Consider the following 18,101-nt stretch of genomic DNA (forward strand, 5'->3'; position numbering starts at 1 on the left):
TTTCTCTTCCTGGGAAGGTGTTTTCGAGGGGCAAGTGCTGTCTCCCTCCTTGCCCCGTCCGAAATGGGGCCGTTCCCCACCCCCCACCCCCGGGTGCCGCCTGAGTTTGGGCTTCCCTGTAGCTGGGATGGAGGCAGAGGGGCTCTGGCTCCCGCGGAGGCACGGGGAGGAGATCCTCTGCCTCCTGCTTGCCTGGTTCTGCCTCGCCTGGTGGTGCCACCACCGCTGGCCGTGCAGCGGTGCGCGGAGGGTTGCGGCGCCCGCGGTCCCCTCCGCTCGCTGCTTGGGGTCTGTCCGGCTCCGGCGAGGGGTGAAAACATCCATGGTCCTTCCCCACCCCGAGGCTCCTGCCCCTCACCCCCAACGCCTTGCTTTTCCCCTGGGGGAGCCGGTGGGTCGTGGCCCCCACGTGCTGCGCCCACCAAGCTGCCGCCCGCCCGGCGGCAGCTCGTGCATCCACAAGATGCCTGGGGACCCGCGGCGGTGATTTTGCACGCAGGGATCGCCGCCGCAGCAGCCCGGCAGCCCCTGCCACGGCGCTGCTCCAGCCTGCGCGTCCTTCAGCGCCTGGCTGAACCACCAGCTGAGCCCAGCTCGGCTCGCTGCACCCCACTGCGGGTGTCCCACTCTGCCACGGGCCGCCTTCGCAGGGGATCGCTTTTTCAAAAATAAGGCACTTCCTAAAAGCAGTGGATCCTACCTGACAAGCGTTCTTTCAACTCCTGTTTATAGTATTTCTTGCAGATGAGAATCAGACACAGAGACGACTCAGATTTAGTACGAGCATCTTCTTGATGAGCAGGGTGCGTCCCGCAAGTCCCACCAGGCTGCGGCCAAGGCCACCCGCAGGGCTGAACACGCAGGGCGCTGTTACCTGCCAGCAGAAAGGGGGAAGGGTCTGACGTGCAGAAGGAACCAGGAAGATCTCCTGAACTTACCCAAATGGCCAAGCTGGGGCTGTCTTTGATGAGAGACCCTGTCACATGGAACATCTGACGAGTCAGATGTTTCCTTCTAACATCTCAGCAGGAAGAAATCTTGTTCACATCTTAATTGGGCTCTTCTGCATTAAGTCATTGTTGTATTTTAGATACACAAATTAGTGTAAATGACTTAAAGCATTAAAATCTAATACCGTCTGCCCATCCTCCTTATTTTCCAGGAGCAGCTGCTCTTTTTAAGCTCCCTTGTCCTGTTGGAACTACTGGATTTAAGAAGTCTGCCTCAGTTTGTAGCCTTTAGACATGGGCAGAAATGCATCAGCAATACAGCTAAACCTGAACAGTCCTTGCATAGCTCCGCACAGAACGAGAAAAGGTAGCTGACTCCAGGGTAGCTTTGCACCAAGCCTCCGGGCTGCCCTGGCTTTTCACAAGCACTGTTTGTATCTCAGACCAGTCTCAGCATGTGCCTGCCGGTCTCACTGTCGCCCGGGAGGGAGTGGGAGAAGGAACAGCTGAGACACTGAGGCACAGGAACTCACATGCTGATACTGGTCCAGCTTCAGACCCCAGCGCTGCCTCTGGGTGCTCCTTCTTACCGTTTGCTGCCTGGGACCCTGGTAGATCCACGTGCAGGAGAAAGCAGGGCGGGCTCCACTGCTGCACCACCAAGCCAAGGCTGCCGCAACCACCCAACCAAGGCTGGGGCTTCCCAGCAGACAGAAACCCCTTCTGGGGAAGCTCCGTGAGCTGCTGCTTAACCACCAGGGAAAAAGTCCAGGCAAATCACCTTTCCGAGCTTCAGCTCCTGCCTGCCAGCATGCAGAACGCTTCTGGGTCGAGTCAGTGTAAGGTCCGGCACTAGGGACAAAATATTTGAGCACACAAGACACTTCAGTAATCGCGGTTGACGGCTGCTGCCGTAGCAGAGCCCTTCACAGGACCGAGCAAGCCCTACCGCAGGCCAGCGGGGTTCTGCAAAGAGCAGTGTCAGGTGCTAGGGAAGCCTCCGTGCCAGAAAAGCTAGAAGAAACATCTTTCACAAAACTGAAAAGCAACCTTTATTCAAAACCAAGCCATTTCGGAATGCATCAGTTTAAATGACATTTTGACAGCAACAGAATAAAACAGCTTTGGGGAAGACACCTGAATCGAACTGAAAACCCAACTCTCTCTGTGCCAAGCTGGATGTTTCAGAACAGTTTTATTTTATGCAGGTGTTCATACAATTTCATTTCAGTCCTCATACACATTATAGATATAACCTAATTCATAATCCACTCATCAGACTACATCTTAAATTAGACAAATAAAGCAGACTTTAGCCCTTTGACCACCACATGTACAGACACAACCTTACTAAGAGTTGTAGTTTTCATTTGTACTGACTGAGCAGGGATCAGACACTAACAAACTCATAACTAACTTATCCTAAAATTATTTTTAGTGTATTTTTTAATGCACGTTAAGAATTCTGCTTTTCCTTAGGGCACAATTACTAGTTGGTCAGTTTGGAAGAATTTAACTTCACTCACAGACAAAAGCAACAGCAGCTCTGCCCAGCATGGGCAGTGATGCTTCGCCGCGGCAGACCTGCAACAACTCCTCGCGTCTGTGCTGTGTTGAGAGAAACAGCATCGTAACACATCTTCGCTCTACCCTTCTCTCCCTTCTGGTTATTATGTTCTTCCAGATCAATGATTAATTGAATTTGGATGTTCTTCCCTCCCCCCCTCCTTTATTTTTTTTGGCTATTGGCCCTGTCAAACATCTACTGTACACCTTAGCATCATATATTAATAACCAGGGGGTCACCTTGCTGCAGGCCACCTGACACAGATGACACAGAGCAGCAGGAGAAGTTTTGATTCTATTACAGCTTTGCAACCATGCAGGGAAAAAAGCACTTTATAAACATAAAACTTCAAAGCAATTCAAGCAGTCAACTCTCCCCACTCGCCCTCCTCCAAGCCAGGTTTTATTATGATGCTAATATGCACCCTGTCTGCACAGCAGACTTCACTGTACCTCAGCCTGAATATGAATTACAGCTACTTTGATTTTTTTTCCCTTAAAAATGCTGATACCCATGCTCAATGATTTAATTTCATTTAACTTTCATGCTCTTTTCTGCAATTCTGAGATGGAAAGAAATAATCTCTTAGAACATTTAAAGTCTGGTTTTCTTCCAGTTTCCTTAAAATAGCTACAACTTGTGTCAATACAGTAATTTTTAATTACAAGTTACCTTCATGCTTATACTACTTTTTAAAACACAGTTCAAATAGATATAATTAGAGGCAACTCTTCCTTTTCTATCCTAAGATATAGGCTTACTATGAATCTAATGCTTACATAGACATTTGCATTTCTTCCCAGTGTTCCCAAGTGCCTTACACAAAACTTGCCATTAAGTTTAATCATTAGACATGACATTAAATTGGGTAACATATTTAGGTAACTATAGTCTATTTTCCTCAAAATTAAAAAATAGCAAGCAAAGTAAGTAATGCAAGAGAAAGTAAACATGTTGTATTAACAGTTTAAATATGTAAGAGACAGAACTCGGTAATAGCTAAGCATGAAGTGCATATATTCCACATGCTCATTTGTGCTAGGTACTCTAAATCAGCCACACCATAATCTGACCTGTAAAGCCTTTGCCTCGCTCAGCATCATCATAGGTTTTAATGTACATCTTCACTATAAATTGCTAATGGTTTCTAATGCTACTCAGGATATCTTACATCAGTGTAGTACAAGATTTGGTGGAAGCAGAGGGAACTATAATACATTAGGAATCCTGAAACTTACTTCCCTATACTATGATCTGATTTATGAAGTAAGTAGAGCACAAACAAAAACGCTTTAACAAAGGTGCGATCAATGACAAATGATTATGACAAAGATGCTGCAGGAGGGAAGCGTAATTTACAGCTGTAGCATTCAGCAGCCATAATGATCATGAAGAAACAAACGGGCTCAGCCAACGCTACATGCCTTTTTTCTGTTTCCTGAAGTGGGAGCCACCCTGTTTTGGGGAAAGAGGAGAACTTTTGGACCCAGGTTGCTGGGCAACTAAAACAGCAGTGGCGATGCTTTTAAAACGGCTTTTGTTCTTTGTAACAAAAGACAGAGGAAAAAACTGCAAGATCTCCTCAGAGGTTTCACTCCCACCCTACAAGATTTTTTTCTGTGTTTAGTGAACTCCACTGATGTACTGCACAAAAATAGACTCCCAAAGAGCTGGCACCAGAGAAAAACAGGATAATGACATTTTTGATTCAGGTGAATATTCTGTGCAGGAACTAGATACCGAGCTTCAAACAAGGCATCAGCTGTGAAAAAAGGGGCCCGCTACTGAACTCTTGTATTAGTGATCCAGTCTATTTACTGGCTCAAGGCTGATTCCCCACAAAGCCTTTCAGTTATCTGTCAGGTCCAGGAGGTTATTAATATTCAAAATACATCTCACAACTCACCTGAAGCAGGTAATATGAAGGCAGACAAAAATGAATTTTAGCACTGACTTAATAGTTTTAGAGAATATTACAAATATGTGATATTCTGATGCTATCAGGTCCCAATTCACCAGTTTGCCAACAAAATTTTCCTTGATGCTATTCAGCACACACGTTAGAGCTCTTTACAGACTGCTTTTAGAGATGGTCTCCCCCTCTTAAGAAGCAAAAATAATTTTCTGCTTGGGTACGTACTACGAACTCTAAGGGTGGGTATTTTAAAAGCCCAAGAATGTATTAAGAACTGTAACTGAAGAAAGATTTTCCTCATTTAAGTCTTGGGCAAGACAAAGGAAAGAAAAAAACTCTCCAACCAAAAAGTAATTTTCAGGATGTCAGGAGCTCTGGTTATTTGTAAGTGAGAAATGAACAATAACAACAGCTATAACAGTGCTGCCAAGAAGGGGTCTACAAAATCAAGGAATGGAAGATGGGATCTTGTACTCTTAACTTACTGGCAGTAGTTCAGCTCCAGATTATTAAGAGTCTTGAATGCTTAAGAACTACTAAATTTGTGGTCTTAATTCTTGTCTTAGTCAGTAGGTACCACATCTTGATCTCAACTGGTATTCACATATGCTGCTTCACTAAACCTTAAGGAGACTGACCATACATAGCCAATCTGAGATAAAAATGCTTAGAAAAATCTAGGGATCTGGAGAATGGAGAGGACAACATAATACACAATTCACTACATTTGCTGAATTATAACTTCACATTTAGTAAAATACATTTGAATTGCATAAAAGATAGACAGTTTTAGTGTACACTTTATTAAATTAATTTAGGAAAATGTTAGGAATGCCTTACGTTATCCTTAACAAAGTTTTAATGAGCAAAAGTCAAAGTGCATGGAGGAGAAGAATAACATATCAACACAAAGAAAAAGAGAGAACAATCTCTAACACAAGAGCAACCCACAGTACTGCTAAACCTACTGGCCCCTTGGTATAATTGATTCAGTCTATTTCCAGATCGCTGTCTTCACTGTAACACGCAGATGGATTACGTATAGAAGTCAGAAGCACTAGGTCTTTTTCTGGAAGCAGACCACACTCCTGCAAAAAAGCTTCCAGATCTACAGCAAAAAAATCTTCCCCAAGCTGGTCAGTGATTCGCACAAAATTGCCAATGAGCTCACCTGCCTTATAGATCAGCAAAGCTGGCAGAGCGTTATTAGTAAAGCGAGTGCTGGCACCAATAAGCGAACTTTTTACTCGGCAAAATTTAACTGTTGGATACTCAGCAGCCAGGCAGATCATACAGCCGTTCAGAGACTCAGTACCAGGGATATCATCTTCATAAATATGGATCATGATCAGTGTGCTCTTATGTTCTTTATCAACCGTGTCCAAAAATGCTTCCCCACTGGTAATCTCAAAAACCTGTTTAAATTGCTGCCCACTGTATAACTGCTGTCTCATCTCTTCCATTCGCTGTTTCCTGTATCGCTGTAAAAATTCCTCATCATCTTCATCATTGTGAATCATGTTATATTCTTGCAATGTCATCTAAAAATACATACAAAGATACGTGATAAAGAAAAGAAAAGGAAAGGAAAGAAAAGATCTGCATTGCTGTATGGGTCACTTACATAATCAGAATTTAAATCAAGAGGATTAATGTGGGTCACTCATCTTTAATAACAGAAAAGTACAGCCTATGAAGGCTGGAGCACCCTCTATATATTACATTCCATTTTGATCCAATCACAAACCAAATCCAGTGGGAACCGTGATTTCAGCCCTGGGTATTCTAGTTTCTACAGGCTGCACTAATAACGCAAGTACTCTCACTTTAATCCAGGTTAATGGTGCTGTGTGATTTCACTAAGCTATCAGCATTGGTTTGGATACTGTGCCTGATGTAAGCCCAAACTGTCAAACAGCTAGCTTGTTTTACATCAACTTTTTCATTTAATTTCTCATTAATCAATTTTTTGGCAAAACAAACACACAATATTGTCTGCAGAACTAAAGTTAACAGGATTTTATGCATTTCATATCTGTTCACCTGCTTCACTAGGTATATTTGCATCACTCAAGTTACAGGACAGTGTGGCCAACTTTTGCCATCTGAAAACAAGGTACATCATGTGCCAAATTCACAACTTCTGACTAGAACTGTAAGAGTTAGTTATATAGTCAAGGTGATTAAAATCTTTCACTGTTTCCAACAATCTCTCTGGAGTGTAAAGTCATTCTGACAGCAAAGCTAAATTCTCAACATCTACTTACTACATACTGAAATCAGTAAGGACTCCTGAATTCATGTTTCATGCAACCATAATCTGAGAGGTTTGCTGTGTAACTTCCAGAAGTTTGACTTATTTGATAGAGATATGAGAGATATAGGAAAAGTATTTGGACTTCTTCAGTAATCAGGCATCTCTTAATATGGGCAAACATAGTGTCCCTAAAACATCACTCAGATGTGAATTAATTAAACTTGACAACACTTAGCAAATAATGTACCTCTTATACTATGCTCCCATTCACTCAAAAAAGATAATATATTATCTCCTGACAGAACAAGGATTCCTATCTCCATATGCATGCAAATCATACTTCACATATGCAAATCATGAAACAAAAAAAATGTTAAACATTCAAGTGGCATCTTTGTGCCATGTTACCTTTCCATTTATTTTTTCCTGAAGCTCCTTCTGCTTCTGCTTATCAGCTTCTTCATCCAAGTGAGATCTACATGTCATAGACAACTTTTTTATGAGTCGTTCCATTTCTCTGCGCTGCTCCTGTCGCTGTTCTGTCTCCAATTGTTTAAATCTTCGCCAATCATTGATGACTCCCTTTGGACCTGAAATGAAATACACAGGTACTTAGTACAAAAGAGTAACAAAATTGTATCTGCTGTTTAAAATGTTAGTCATCAGTAAAACACTGGCCTCCTCATAAACTTTTTGTGTACTGTACAAAATGTTGTAGCAAAACAAAACAAAAAGGAATAACTTGGCATTTAAAAGTCCTTGAACTACTATCTGTTTTCTTGTCTGTGTAAAATTAAAGCTTATCTAACTGGGCTATTCTCACATATGTCCCAAAGGCTGTTCTAAAGATTTGTGCTCTAGAAATAGAACCACTGGCAAGCAAGAACTCCCCTGTTGCTAGCATGAGTTTTCATAAGAACAAAATCATATGATGGGGAATCATCTGTGAATTAAGTTTGTCTATGCTCCTGTACAGAAATTAATTCTATGATGGTTCTTACAGATTTCACCTTGCTATTACCTTGCTGCTGGGGCCCAGTAGAAAGAGTTACTTTTTCAAGTCCTCTTAAGATGTGCCAGTTATAGTACTATAACTCTTCCCAAGTAAAAGATGGAACACATGCAGGAAGATTTTTCATCACTCTTAGAGAAACCATAATATACAGATGGTCATCATGTCATAAAAACTTAAGAGATGCCCTCTAGATCACACTAATGGTCCATATAGTCCAGTACTGTGACTCTAACTATCGCAACAGAAAACGCCATCTGGCCACCTTCTGTCAACTCCTACTCTTTCAGCACCTACATCTGTTACATTAGGACTGTTGGTAGTTAACTGTCTGGCTTACAGGAAAGATTTTTATAGTTTGTCAGCTGTGTCCCAGCTCCACTGAATCTGTTTAGTACGCAAAGCCAAACTCTTTCAGATGTAGAGCTGAAATCCCTCAGAGAAGTCAAACAAAGAACAGGATTTTAAAAATAAGGTTAGACTACAGCCAAGAAATGATTAATCTCTGGCTCAAACATAGATGAAAATAGGATGTTTATTACAAAAAAAGAGATTATAGAAAACAACATGAATATTACAACAAATAACATATTTTTAGAACAATTAATTTGACCTGACAGTACCTGTATTGATGGCACTGCCATCACTGCTAAGCTCTACTTCTCCAACGCTTTCAGGAAGGATGCTCTCCCCATCTTTGTCTTCTTTCTCACTGTCTTCATCCTCACCCTCACTACTGCTGTAATAATACTGGAGCTTCTCACCAAGCAGTTTATCATCTAAAGTAGTCATTGTGTTCTAAAAAATAAATTAACAAAACAGACAGTGTCTCTCTTCTTCATATATGCGACAAGTGACACAATTTTAAATGTGTGGTGATAGTTAGTCCTTTATTTCACGAGAGCTTTTTTTTTTTTGGCTACAGAAGAACAGTTTATGGTCCATTATCAAACATTAATTCTCAAAGAAATTGACCATCCACACTGTTGTTTAGTTGTACTTTCAAATATACTTAGGTTAAGAAACTGTACAAATAAAATTCTGTTTTAAGGTTCACTACTGAAAAACTCACCACTAGAAAAGTTGTTTCTGCACTAAAATACACTTTAGCATACATGGAAATATTTTTTTCCACCGGGAATGAGTTTTCCAAACAACAATTCAGAAGTCTCAGCAGCCTCTCTCACACCACTCTGCCAGGCTGACTTCCCCAGTTATGTAAATTTCAGTTTCCAGTATTATTTGCATTATTTTAACAACAATCAATGCAATCAATTAAATTAAAATGTTCTGACCTTTATTCCTTTTTATTCTTTCAGAAATAAGCTTCTAACAAAACCTGGAAGAAAAAAAAATCAGATTATAGCCAACTTCAAAATTGTCAGAGGTTCTCACAAAAGCTATTGTGAAAACTCTGTTTGCACATTTAAAAAATAAAACACATGCAAGAGAAAAGAAGTTAAAAGAAGTGCAGCTGTTTGCTGTTTTTAATAAAAGATCACGCTCAAACACAGAAAACACCTTCAAATACTGAGACACAGCATATGAATGCTTCATACAGACACTGCTACAATTTAATGAATATCACCTGCAGGCTTAGAAACAACATATGAAAAGAAAGAACTTTATATCTATGTTCTTTTCATCTGTCTATGGCCTATGTCGGACATCTTCACAGAAATCAGCAGTATTTGCGTGGACAACATCGCAAGTTAGACACTGACACACCAATAAACTAATCACAAGATGCTCGCTTCTGCCCTATGTATTTTCCTTATTCAAGTATCATCTGTGAAACAGACCGACAGCAGCTGAGTCCCAGTGCATGCTCTGAAGGTAATCGGCAGTATCAGCACTTACAGACTTTAAAAGCCTCTCGCATCAGTAGAGCAGAAACGTCCAATGTTTCCCAGTGACGAAAAGCCGAACAACCACAGAAGCCCTTAAAGGGTTCGGGGATCTCTCTCCACCGGCTCCTTCCACCACAATCCTCTGGAAGAGCAGATCTTACCCTGATGAGGCTGATGAACATGTGAGAATTATTTTCCCTTCTTGAGGTAAGGGAAGCTGTAGAAAAGGAGTACCGCTAAGGTCAGATATGTGGCTCTTCACCTGCAATCCATAAACTACCTCTAAAGGGTCCAGAAAAAAAATATTTGAAAGGAAAAAGAAAAAAAGATGACCGCCAGCTGATTTGGGCTCGCACTTAAACTCAGCAGAAGCCTACAAGCCCCGTTAACACGCATTTCACAGAGGCACGCAGAGCACCCTGAGGATAAAGCAGGCCTTTCCCGTTTTTTTCTGCCAACCATTAGCAGGAGTGGAAAGCAGATTACTCGGATTATCGAGGGGACAGCCAGATGGCTCGGGGTAACAGGCAGCGGCACGGGATTACCGAGGCTACGTCTCAGAGCGCTGCAGGGCGCCGTGATTTCACGTACCGGAGACACCTCCCGTCACAACCCGCTGCCACACGGCCCAGGCCGGCAGAAAACGCGCAGCGACCAGCGCAGACCGCCGCTCAGGCGCCCCCCCCCCCCGCCGGTACCGGCCGGCCGCCGACACCGCCCAGCGCCCCCGGAGCTGGGCCGCGGCGCTGAGGCGCCTCCCGCCCGCCCCATCCCGGCCCCCTCCCCGGCCGCCGCTCCCGCCCCGCTGCTCACCCGCCCGCCGCCGCCGCCGCCTTCCGGGCCGCCGCGCAGGGCAGGGCGGGAAGGGAGGGCGCAGCCCGCCTCCCTCCACTCACCATCGCGAAATGGCGCCGGCCGCGGGCGCCACCGCGCGGCGCTGCGGGCGCAACCACGGCGGGGGGGGGGTGGGGGGGGTGGGGGGCACGTGTGTGTAGCCCTGCCCCCGGCCACTGAACCAACAACCCAGCCCCGCTGCTAGCTCCTCCCCCTCCCCACGAATGGTTCCCCCCGGCAGCCGCGGGCAGCCGTTGGCGGCGGAGAGGGTTGAACGCACCACAGGCGGTTAAGGTGGACAAATAATTTTATTCGTGCATGCAAATACATGTCAAATACTGCAAACTTCTTCCATCGATTCTCTCAAACACTGAAAAACCATGATGCTCTACTCTGTGACCAGCCAAAAAAAGCTAATACCTCTTCACTTCAGTGCTACAGCAAACACGCACAGTATTCACCCGCGGGGCGGCGTCGCCACACGGCGCCCGCCCCGGCCCGGCCGCCTACGTCTAACACAAAGGGAAACATCACGACCTGGGAATCCAAAACCGAAATAAACGGAATAGAATTTATTCCCCCATATATTCCCCCCTTTCATTTTACAGATTTTTTTTAAATTATAGTTTTAAATAGAAGCTGAGAATGCGCCATAAAAATGAGCATTAAATCCATCGTAGCGATGGTGCCTGCTTTATACATGATGGGTGTACACCATCTTTTATTTCATTTACATTTCAATCGAACAATAGATTTGCAAAGAAAATGTCTAATACAGACGTAAAAATATTCACACTAGAGCTTCACAATCGGTTGTACAATTGACAAACAGGCCTCTTTTCCCAAACTTTCCAGCTAAGCAAATTTATAAAATGTAATCAATGCAACAAGAAAAAAAATTTTCTTTAAAACTTCCAGGGAAAAGAATACGCAGTAAACAGTATAAATGCGGACAGCAGATGCTGCAAGCTAACCACAATACTTCTGAGTGGCTGTACAGTGGGTATGTGCAGTACAAATAAAAGCCACGTGTGTTGTATCACAACTACCGTAAAATGTACTTGTTTGCCCAGCTAAGAAAATGCATGCATTTCCATGCCTTGGATTAACTGAGATCTACTCTGGAGAAACTGATGGGCTATGTGCAAATGACCTTGGCTTTTGGCAGTAATAAATGCAGCCAGGCTGTGGTTTATTTCAACTTTTACAGCAGACTCTTGATTAAAAGCTTCCATAAACTTTTTTCCCTTAAATAATGGGGTACAGTTTTATATTTGGGTATGGGGAATTTTGATCCTTTGGATTCATTTTAGGTCACTGACACTTTCTTTTTTCTTGTGCTCCCTTGCCAGCAAAGAGATACACAGTAACAACTACTGCCAAAGTCAGCTGTTCATTTATACTGGAAAAATTGGGTCATTTAAAAAGCACATTTATTGTGTTCTGCTTGCAGAAGAGGTCCCTCAATAAGAGGGAATTTCCTAACAAAAGGGATTAAACTACAAAGAATGGATTTTTACATAGTATAGATAAACTGAATCATTTCTCATTTTGTTACAAATTCAACATCTTCCTTTAGTAACAGTCTAGTAATAATGAAAAATCTGTTCACAAATATGATCAAGGAGCTGCTGGCATACAGTGTTTACATACAGCAACAGGTACAGCTTGACAAATTGTGCTTTAAAAAAAAAGCAAAACAAAAGCAATGTTTGAAACTATTCTTGAGTTTAGATAAAAGTTATTTTTAAGCATTTCTTCCTCAGCTCTTTCTGATCACTGTGCATTATTTATTTTGTACCTCATCCAGCCTAGTACACTATTATACAAGAACAGCATTCAGCTCTTGAGTACAGGATAAATTAAAATTTCAGTCGTGTTATCAAAGCACTAAAACCTTCCAAATTAGATTTCTACAAAGAGCAAGTAAGAGCTTATTTAACACAATCAGCTGCATACAACTGCCTTTAAGTGTCAGACTTAGTGTCCCTGCACTAGACTACCAAGAACCAACGCCAGTTTGCTTTGCAAAGAGTCTAACCTTTCCTTTGAAGGGTCTAGTATACATTCTACAATGCAAAATCTGCATAAACAGTAAGATTCATTTCTTGTCACCTGTTTACAGGAACGAAATATCAGTAGCAGGGTAATCACTCTGCTATAAATTATATGTTAAGATTGTACAGATAGTTACTTTCTCACACAAGCATTCTCCCAGCACAAGCATTAGTCTCTATTAAGACCTATGTGGGAAATGAGGCAAAACAAGGAATGAATCCAGGTAGTGAGGCAACACAATTAACTTAGATACTAATAATTCCTGTATCTCTTGCATGTGAAATCCCTGCTGTACCCCTAGTGGGGGAAAAATAAACAATCCAAAATGCTTGCCCAAGCAAAGCTAAAGAGCCAATCTCTTCTCCCCAATCTGCTATGGGCCTTTTTCTGACAGCAAAGTAAATTAGCCCAAAAAATCACTGGGAATCACTGCTATTATGCATGAAGATTAGTCACTATGTCAGTGTCAGAAAGTAAGCCCTTCCATAGCCCAAAGGCACCTGATTTGCAACTAGATAAACGAATACATACTTGTTTGTTTAGGGTCAAGGAATGAAACTTCAAAGAAAGCCAGAATTAGGTTCCCACCTGTAGCTTCTACTTCTCAGGGCACTGGAGGGCATAGTTTCATGGCAAAAAAAAATAATAATAATAAAAAAAAAATCACACAATCAGTGTTAAAACTGTAAGACAAAGCTGGCATGCTATTAAATCCCCCTAAATAATTCTTTTGCCTGTCATTCTATATATTAAAAATTCAATAACAACAAAAAAACCCTAGCCTCATCTAAGAGCCAACTTTCCATATGAAGTGTATGGTCATCCTAGTGAACTGTTATAATCATGGGACCTCCTGCTGCAGACAAGAGTATATAAATACATTTGTTCTTAAATACGCCAATAAGGTTGGCAGGAATATGTTAGGCTTATGTCATTTCACTGGACAAACAGGCAAATGTGTGTAAGCAGCTTATCCCAATCCCCCCTCCAGCAGAGCACAACCAAGTTTTTAAAACTGCAATTTAAAAATTAAAAAGGTAAATACACAATCAATTTATGTAGTATATATTCACCCTCAGATCATGCTGAAGATGTTCTGTGGAGTTCTGGTGCACAGAGGGCTCTTTCCCTGAGGGCAAATAAGGACTTCTCAAACTTTTATATTTTCTCTATTTTTGTAACAAAATAGCAATTTAAAATTTAAAAATCTTTTTAAAAAAATTACATCACCTTCAACATGGAAGATCTCACTGGTTTAAATATCCGTGAAAGAGACATACTTGTTTGCATATCTATTTTGGAATTACATTGTACAGCAAATAATATTATCTCAGAAGCATTTCAAAAGTAATATAAATTCATATTTACAGAATGGTCTAGGTATAAAATATACAACAATCATATTTATGTCTAAGTTAAAGTTAACATCAACAGGAAATAAGTTAAGGTGACAAAGGTGGTCTGGTTCTTGTATCTGTTCACTTTGAGAGTTGCAAGTGAAACAACATACCAGTCTAATCCTAGCTATGAGGTGGCACTGGCTATATAGGAAGGTACAGCAACAGCCAAAGGAAACTAGGAAAAGACTACTTGACTGTTCTTCTACATACATTCCTTTACATTTGAGCATTAAATAGATGTGTAAGATCTTCCATACTGACATCAGAATATCAAAACTAACCCTTGGATTTTCAGGTATATTTACAACATAATTATTTCATGGACAGGTTTCTTTAGGAGAGATATCAAACACCAATATTTACTTAGTCTAATCAGAAACCCTCAGGGAAATGCCAACCCCCACCCCTCAGAAACGTGCACAAAACAGTTATCAAAATCTTACCCGACCACATAGCTGTGATTTTGTAAAATAACAACTCAGACGACCAGTAACATGATCCTCTTTAAGCATTTTGCTAGCAGGAAAAGCCCTTACATGCAGTACACCTGGTGAAAGATCAGCTTGGCTTAAAATATTCCAGTACAAATTTCAGAGTAAACAACTTCACAGAAGTTAATAAAAACACAAAAAAAAATGTAAAACTTGTCACAAAGAAAAGGAATAGGACAAAAAAAAAAGTAATAATCAGGAGGGAGAATCCTGCTTTCTTAAAAAAAGATGGATTTTTAAGCTTCCTAAAAATATGCCCAGGGCTCTGGTTTGTGTATATTTACGAAAACCTATTTTTCATTGACATGTCTAATATGATTTTTCAGTCACATCTTAACAGGGCATAAATTCATACACTTTTCAATACTCTGAAGGTCAGATAATGCTATATTATTGTATTTTCAAGGTCTTTGAAAATAAGTTGCCATTGAACAAGCAAAATTAAACCTGAATACAAAATTATTTTTAACAACATTTAACAAAGGTAATACAACTGCCTTAGAGTTCCAATATTTAAATTAAAAACAAAACAGTACAAAAAACAGCAATACCATCTTGTTAGTCAGTGCAAACACTACATACAGGGTTTTCAAAGGAAAGCCAAGAGCACCTGATACTTTTTGCCAAGTCATCTGGATTCTATAATCTGCAAATTGAAAACTGTTAATATAAAAAACAAAATTGCTGTTACATTAGTGCGTAACCTCTCAAAATGGTTTAAAGTTGTTTCATGTCTAACTTGGGGAAATCAATCCCTAGTATGTTAGCTGGAGGACTTAGGCACTTGGTTTAATAACTTTACTTTGACAAGTAGCCTATGTATGTATGTATATCAACAATACTAAAGCAGAAATTGGGGAAAATAAGGAAATAAAAAGCTACAGCAAAGCACTGCACCACAGACCTCCAAATAATGCAGCAGTGCAAAGCTAACGGCGTGTTAACCCTGTAAAAGTCTCAAGTCCAAATCCCCACCTCTCAGTCTTCAAACAGGAAACAATACTCCATGCAAAGTTCCACAACTAAAGAAAAAGCAGCTGCAACAAGACACAAGTTCCTCTCTCATGAAACAAAATAGAAACAAATAAGTTAGTTTTCCTTTCACTAGATGTATCATTGTAGGATCCTGCTAGTTTAAATAACTGAGTTGTTAGTTTTCTACAGAAGCCATTTTAAACAAGAATGGCTCAGATACCGCACCGGATTGCTACAAACTCATAAAAAGCTGCTTTAAGCTTAGGTAAAACAGTGTCCAAATTCCATTCGTTTGTGGAACATGAACGCCTTACCCTAATAAAGTAAGTTTTTTTTTTTTCTTCAGAATGCTAATGCGAGAGGGGCTTGAAGTATCAAAGAGTCCACAGGAAATGCATGACCCCAATATTATTTTTTTAAAAAAAATATACATTATATAATATATATTATATATATAAAAAGCTAGTGTAAATGCTTCCATGGTGTGGTCACAAGCTGGAAAGATGAATGCCTTTCAGCTGTTAACCATCCTGCCATTTGCAACAGGCTTTAAAAAGTCATTTTTATCCTCAGACATAATGTGAGCAGTTTTCAAAATGAGGCTGCCAACACTGACTGATGTGCTGATGGGCAGGCAGCTTGCATTGCTAACAGATGTTGTGATCGGCTGACTGAAGCAAGAAGTTACGGGCAGGATTGTTTTCTGCTCCTCCCTGAGGAGAAAAATAAGTTACACAAATATTAAACAAGCATATATGCAAGTATCGGGAACTGAATCGTGTGCATTAAACAAACATGACAAACTACTTTTTAGCAAGAAGCAAAACATCTTACTATGGAAGAGTATGTTCAAGACATTAAATGCAGCCTGCCCAATTTTCAAAGGCTGCATTATATAACTATAGACTACATACACCTAAAACAGTGTATTTTTTCAAAATTACCAACATTACCTATGGAGATGTGTGCAAATAGTCAGGCATTTAACCTTTGAAACTTTCCTTGATTTTCTATAACTATAAAAATACTTCTGCGTTTTGTTTACCGAATATGTGAAAAGTATTTAACAGCTGTGACATGTTTCAGTATATATTAGATTACAACAATGCACATGAAAAATGATATGGTCCTGTGACTTGTGAACTAATTCCGTTCCTTAACGATCCCTTCTCACTTCATCATGTATACACAATGCAGACGTCTAATCCAAATCTGAGTAGGTACGTAGTTCATCCTTAAAAAATCGTGCTTCAACTATTCTGATGCTGCTGTTTTGTCTAACACTGGCAGACACTGCTGTTTTGTCTAACACTCACAGAATCACAAGGTCTTCACCTAAACTTTGTCTCTTCTGTTCCATAGATTCTTTCTGGTGCTGCTTTAGCGGATGCCCATTCTCTACAGTTGTTCCATTGAGCAGCTGATCATCTTGAGAACTAATACCTAGCTGTATATCCAGAATCTCCTACAGGAGAAAAGGAGAAAAAGTCCATCAACATTGCTACTATCAACTTTAGATTTTCCCATTATGTTTCACTACACAGGATTGATGGAAACAGGAGTTGTCTTTTCATAAGACTCCTCAATCATTTTTAATTTCATACCACTGGAATGTATCACATTTTACTACAGAAACGCTTATCACTTTTTACTTTTGTCTATTATATTATCACAGATTACTTTAAATTAATTTTTAAAGTAATCTGATATAAACCATGAATTCCAAACATGACTGAAATTCAACTGGAACTTTTTCAAGAAGCTCCCTAGCAGCATATATGCCATTTTCATCAGGCATTTCAGAAGTGCTTTGAGCATCTCCAGCTTTTGCAACTATAAAGATAAGGAGAGACAAATTCCGGAAGAGATCATAAATCTTATCTAGATTTCACACTGAGCAACTGTTGGAAAGTCCAGAGAATCCAAGGAGCTTAGGCACCCTGTTCTGTTTCTGTGTTAAAATTTGAGAGGGACACAATAGTTTAGGTGAGAGGCAGGGAACGTAGCTTCCAAATTCCCTTCACATTCCTTTTCAAACAGCATCAAAAAGGAGAACCCAATTATTAAAAGATGGCAGTGAAAGACAACAGTAGTATACGGGTCAGTGGAGGGGGAAAAAGGTTCTAAGACAAGACATTAAAGTGGCAAACACCATGTGAACTGTTTCAAAAATTAAGAACAGAAAGGCAGACCAAAGTTGAAGATGTTTCCCTGCAGTGTACTGACAAATCACAGGTATTCATACTACAGTACTGCATCACATACCACAAACAGAAACAAAAGCAGAGAAGCCAGTACTGGAATGTATTATGCAATGTGTTCAAGATAAGAACATTTATTTCTTTCAAGTGTACTTTTTTTATTTTATATATATATATATACATATATATATATATATACACATATATAAAAGAGACAATCTCAGGCCTGGGAAGTAATAATGAAAACAAAAGAATTACAATAATTTAGATGACTATTAAAAATCAAGTGAGCGCAAAATTTAATTACATGATCACGTTTAAATGAACTTCAGCGTAAAACATTCTTAAACTATTCTTATAGTTTCAATACTAAAGGCGGGGAGGGAAAGATTTACCCTGCCACACACACATTATTTAATGCTATCAAGAGTAAAAGCAAACAGCTGAAAGTCATCACAAGGAACACAGTAGGATTTTTTTTAAACTAAATAAATACTGACAGCCAGTTTTTGAGCTGTAGAAGTATGAGACCCCCTAGTGTTAAAACAATACAAGTGCCAGAAAATTTCAGTATAAAACCCAAACCAAAAG

At 40.4% G+C, this 18,101-nt stretch overlaps 2 protein-coding genes across 9 annotated transcripts in view; both read right to left on the minus strand.

The window, feature by feature from the left end:
* Positions 1–1,978: 1,978 nt before the first annotated feature.
* PDCL (phosducin like) lies at positions 1,979–10,442 on the minus strand. Of its 4 annotated transcripts, none has more exons than XM_062591049.1 (6): positions 10,365–10,442; positions 9,562–9,768; positions 8,997–9,040; positions 8,325–8,499; positions 7,098–7,279; positions 1,979–5,973 (listed from the first exon to the last, which is right to left on the minus strand). In XM_062591049.1, exons 4-6 carry the CDS (start codon positions 8,491–8,493, stop codon positions 5,422–5,424), a joined length of 903 nt encoding a protein of 300 aa, XP_062447033.1. In that variant the 5' UTR covers positions 8,494–8,499; positions 8,997–9,040; positions 9,562–9,768; positions 10,365–10,442; the 3' UTR covers positions 1,979–5,421. The 4 variants fall into 4 exon arrangements, with proteins under 4 accessions (XP_062447033.1, XP_062447034.1, XP_062447032.1 ...); XM_062591050.1 differs by having other exon boundaries at positions 9,562–9,722; positions 10,365–10,390; XM_062591048.1 differs by lacking the exon at positions 10,365–10,442 and adding an exon at positions 10,143–10,221.
* A 232-nt stretch (positions 10,443–10,674) lies between these two features.
* RC3H2 (ring finger and CCCH-type domains 2) overlaps positions 10,675–18,101 on the minus strand; it is a 30,507-nt gene continuing 23,080 nt past the window's right edge. For 4 of the 5 annotated variants that reach the window (XM_062590698.1, XM_062590696.1, XM_062590697.1 and 1 more), the window contains 2 exons: positions 16,626–16,774; positions 10,675–16,022 (listed from right to left, as the gene is read on the minus strand). In XM_062590698.1, the coding sequence (XP_062446682.1) occupies positions 15,824–16,022; positions 16,626–16,774 (348 nt within the window). In that variant the 3' untranslated portion in view covers positions 10,675–15,823. The remainder of the gene's footprint in view (positions 16,023–16,625; positions 16,775–18,101) is intronic. The other variant, XM_062590699.1, reaches the window with a different exon arrangement.

Source organism: Rhea pennata, chromosome 18, assembly GCF_028389875.1.
Source record: "Rhea pennata isolate bPtePen1 chromosome 18, bPtePen1.pri, whole genome shotgun sequence".
In the NCBI taxonomy this organism is placed as follows: Eukaryota; Metazoa; Chordata; class Aves; order Rheiformes; family Rheidae; genus Rhea; species Rhea pennata.

Excerpts from the sequence above, each read along its gene's own strand:
- PDCL (XM_062591049.1), bottom strand. The coding sequence starts at position 8,493 with ATGACTACTTTAGATGATAAACTGCTTGGTGAGAAGCTCCAGTATTAT. Across the intron at positions 7,280-8,324 it reads TGGCAGTGCCATCAATACAG|GTCCAAAGGGAGTCATCAAT; the intron begins GTACTGTCAGGT and ends ATTTCATTTCAG. Across the intron at positions 5,974-7,097 it reads AGGAAAAAATAAATGGAAAG|ATGACATTGCAAGAATATAA; the intron begins GTAACATGGCAC and ends ATGTATTTTTAG.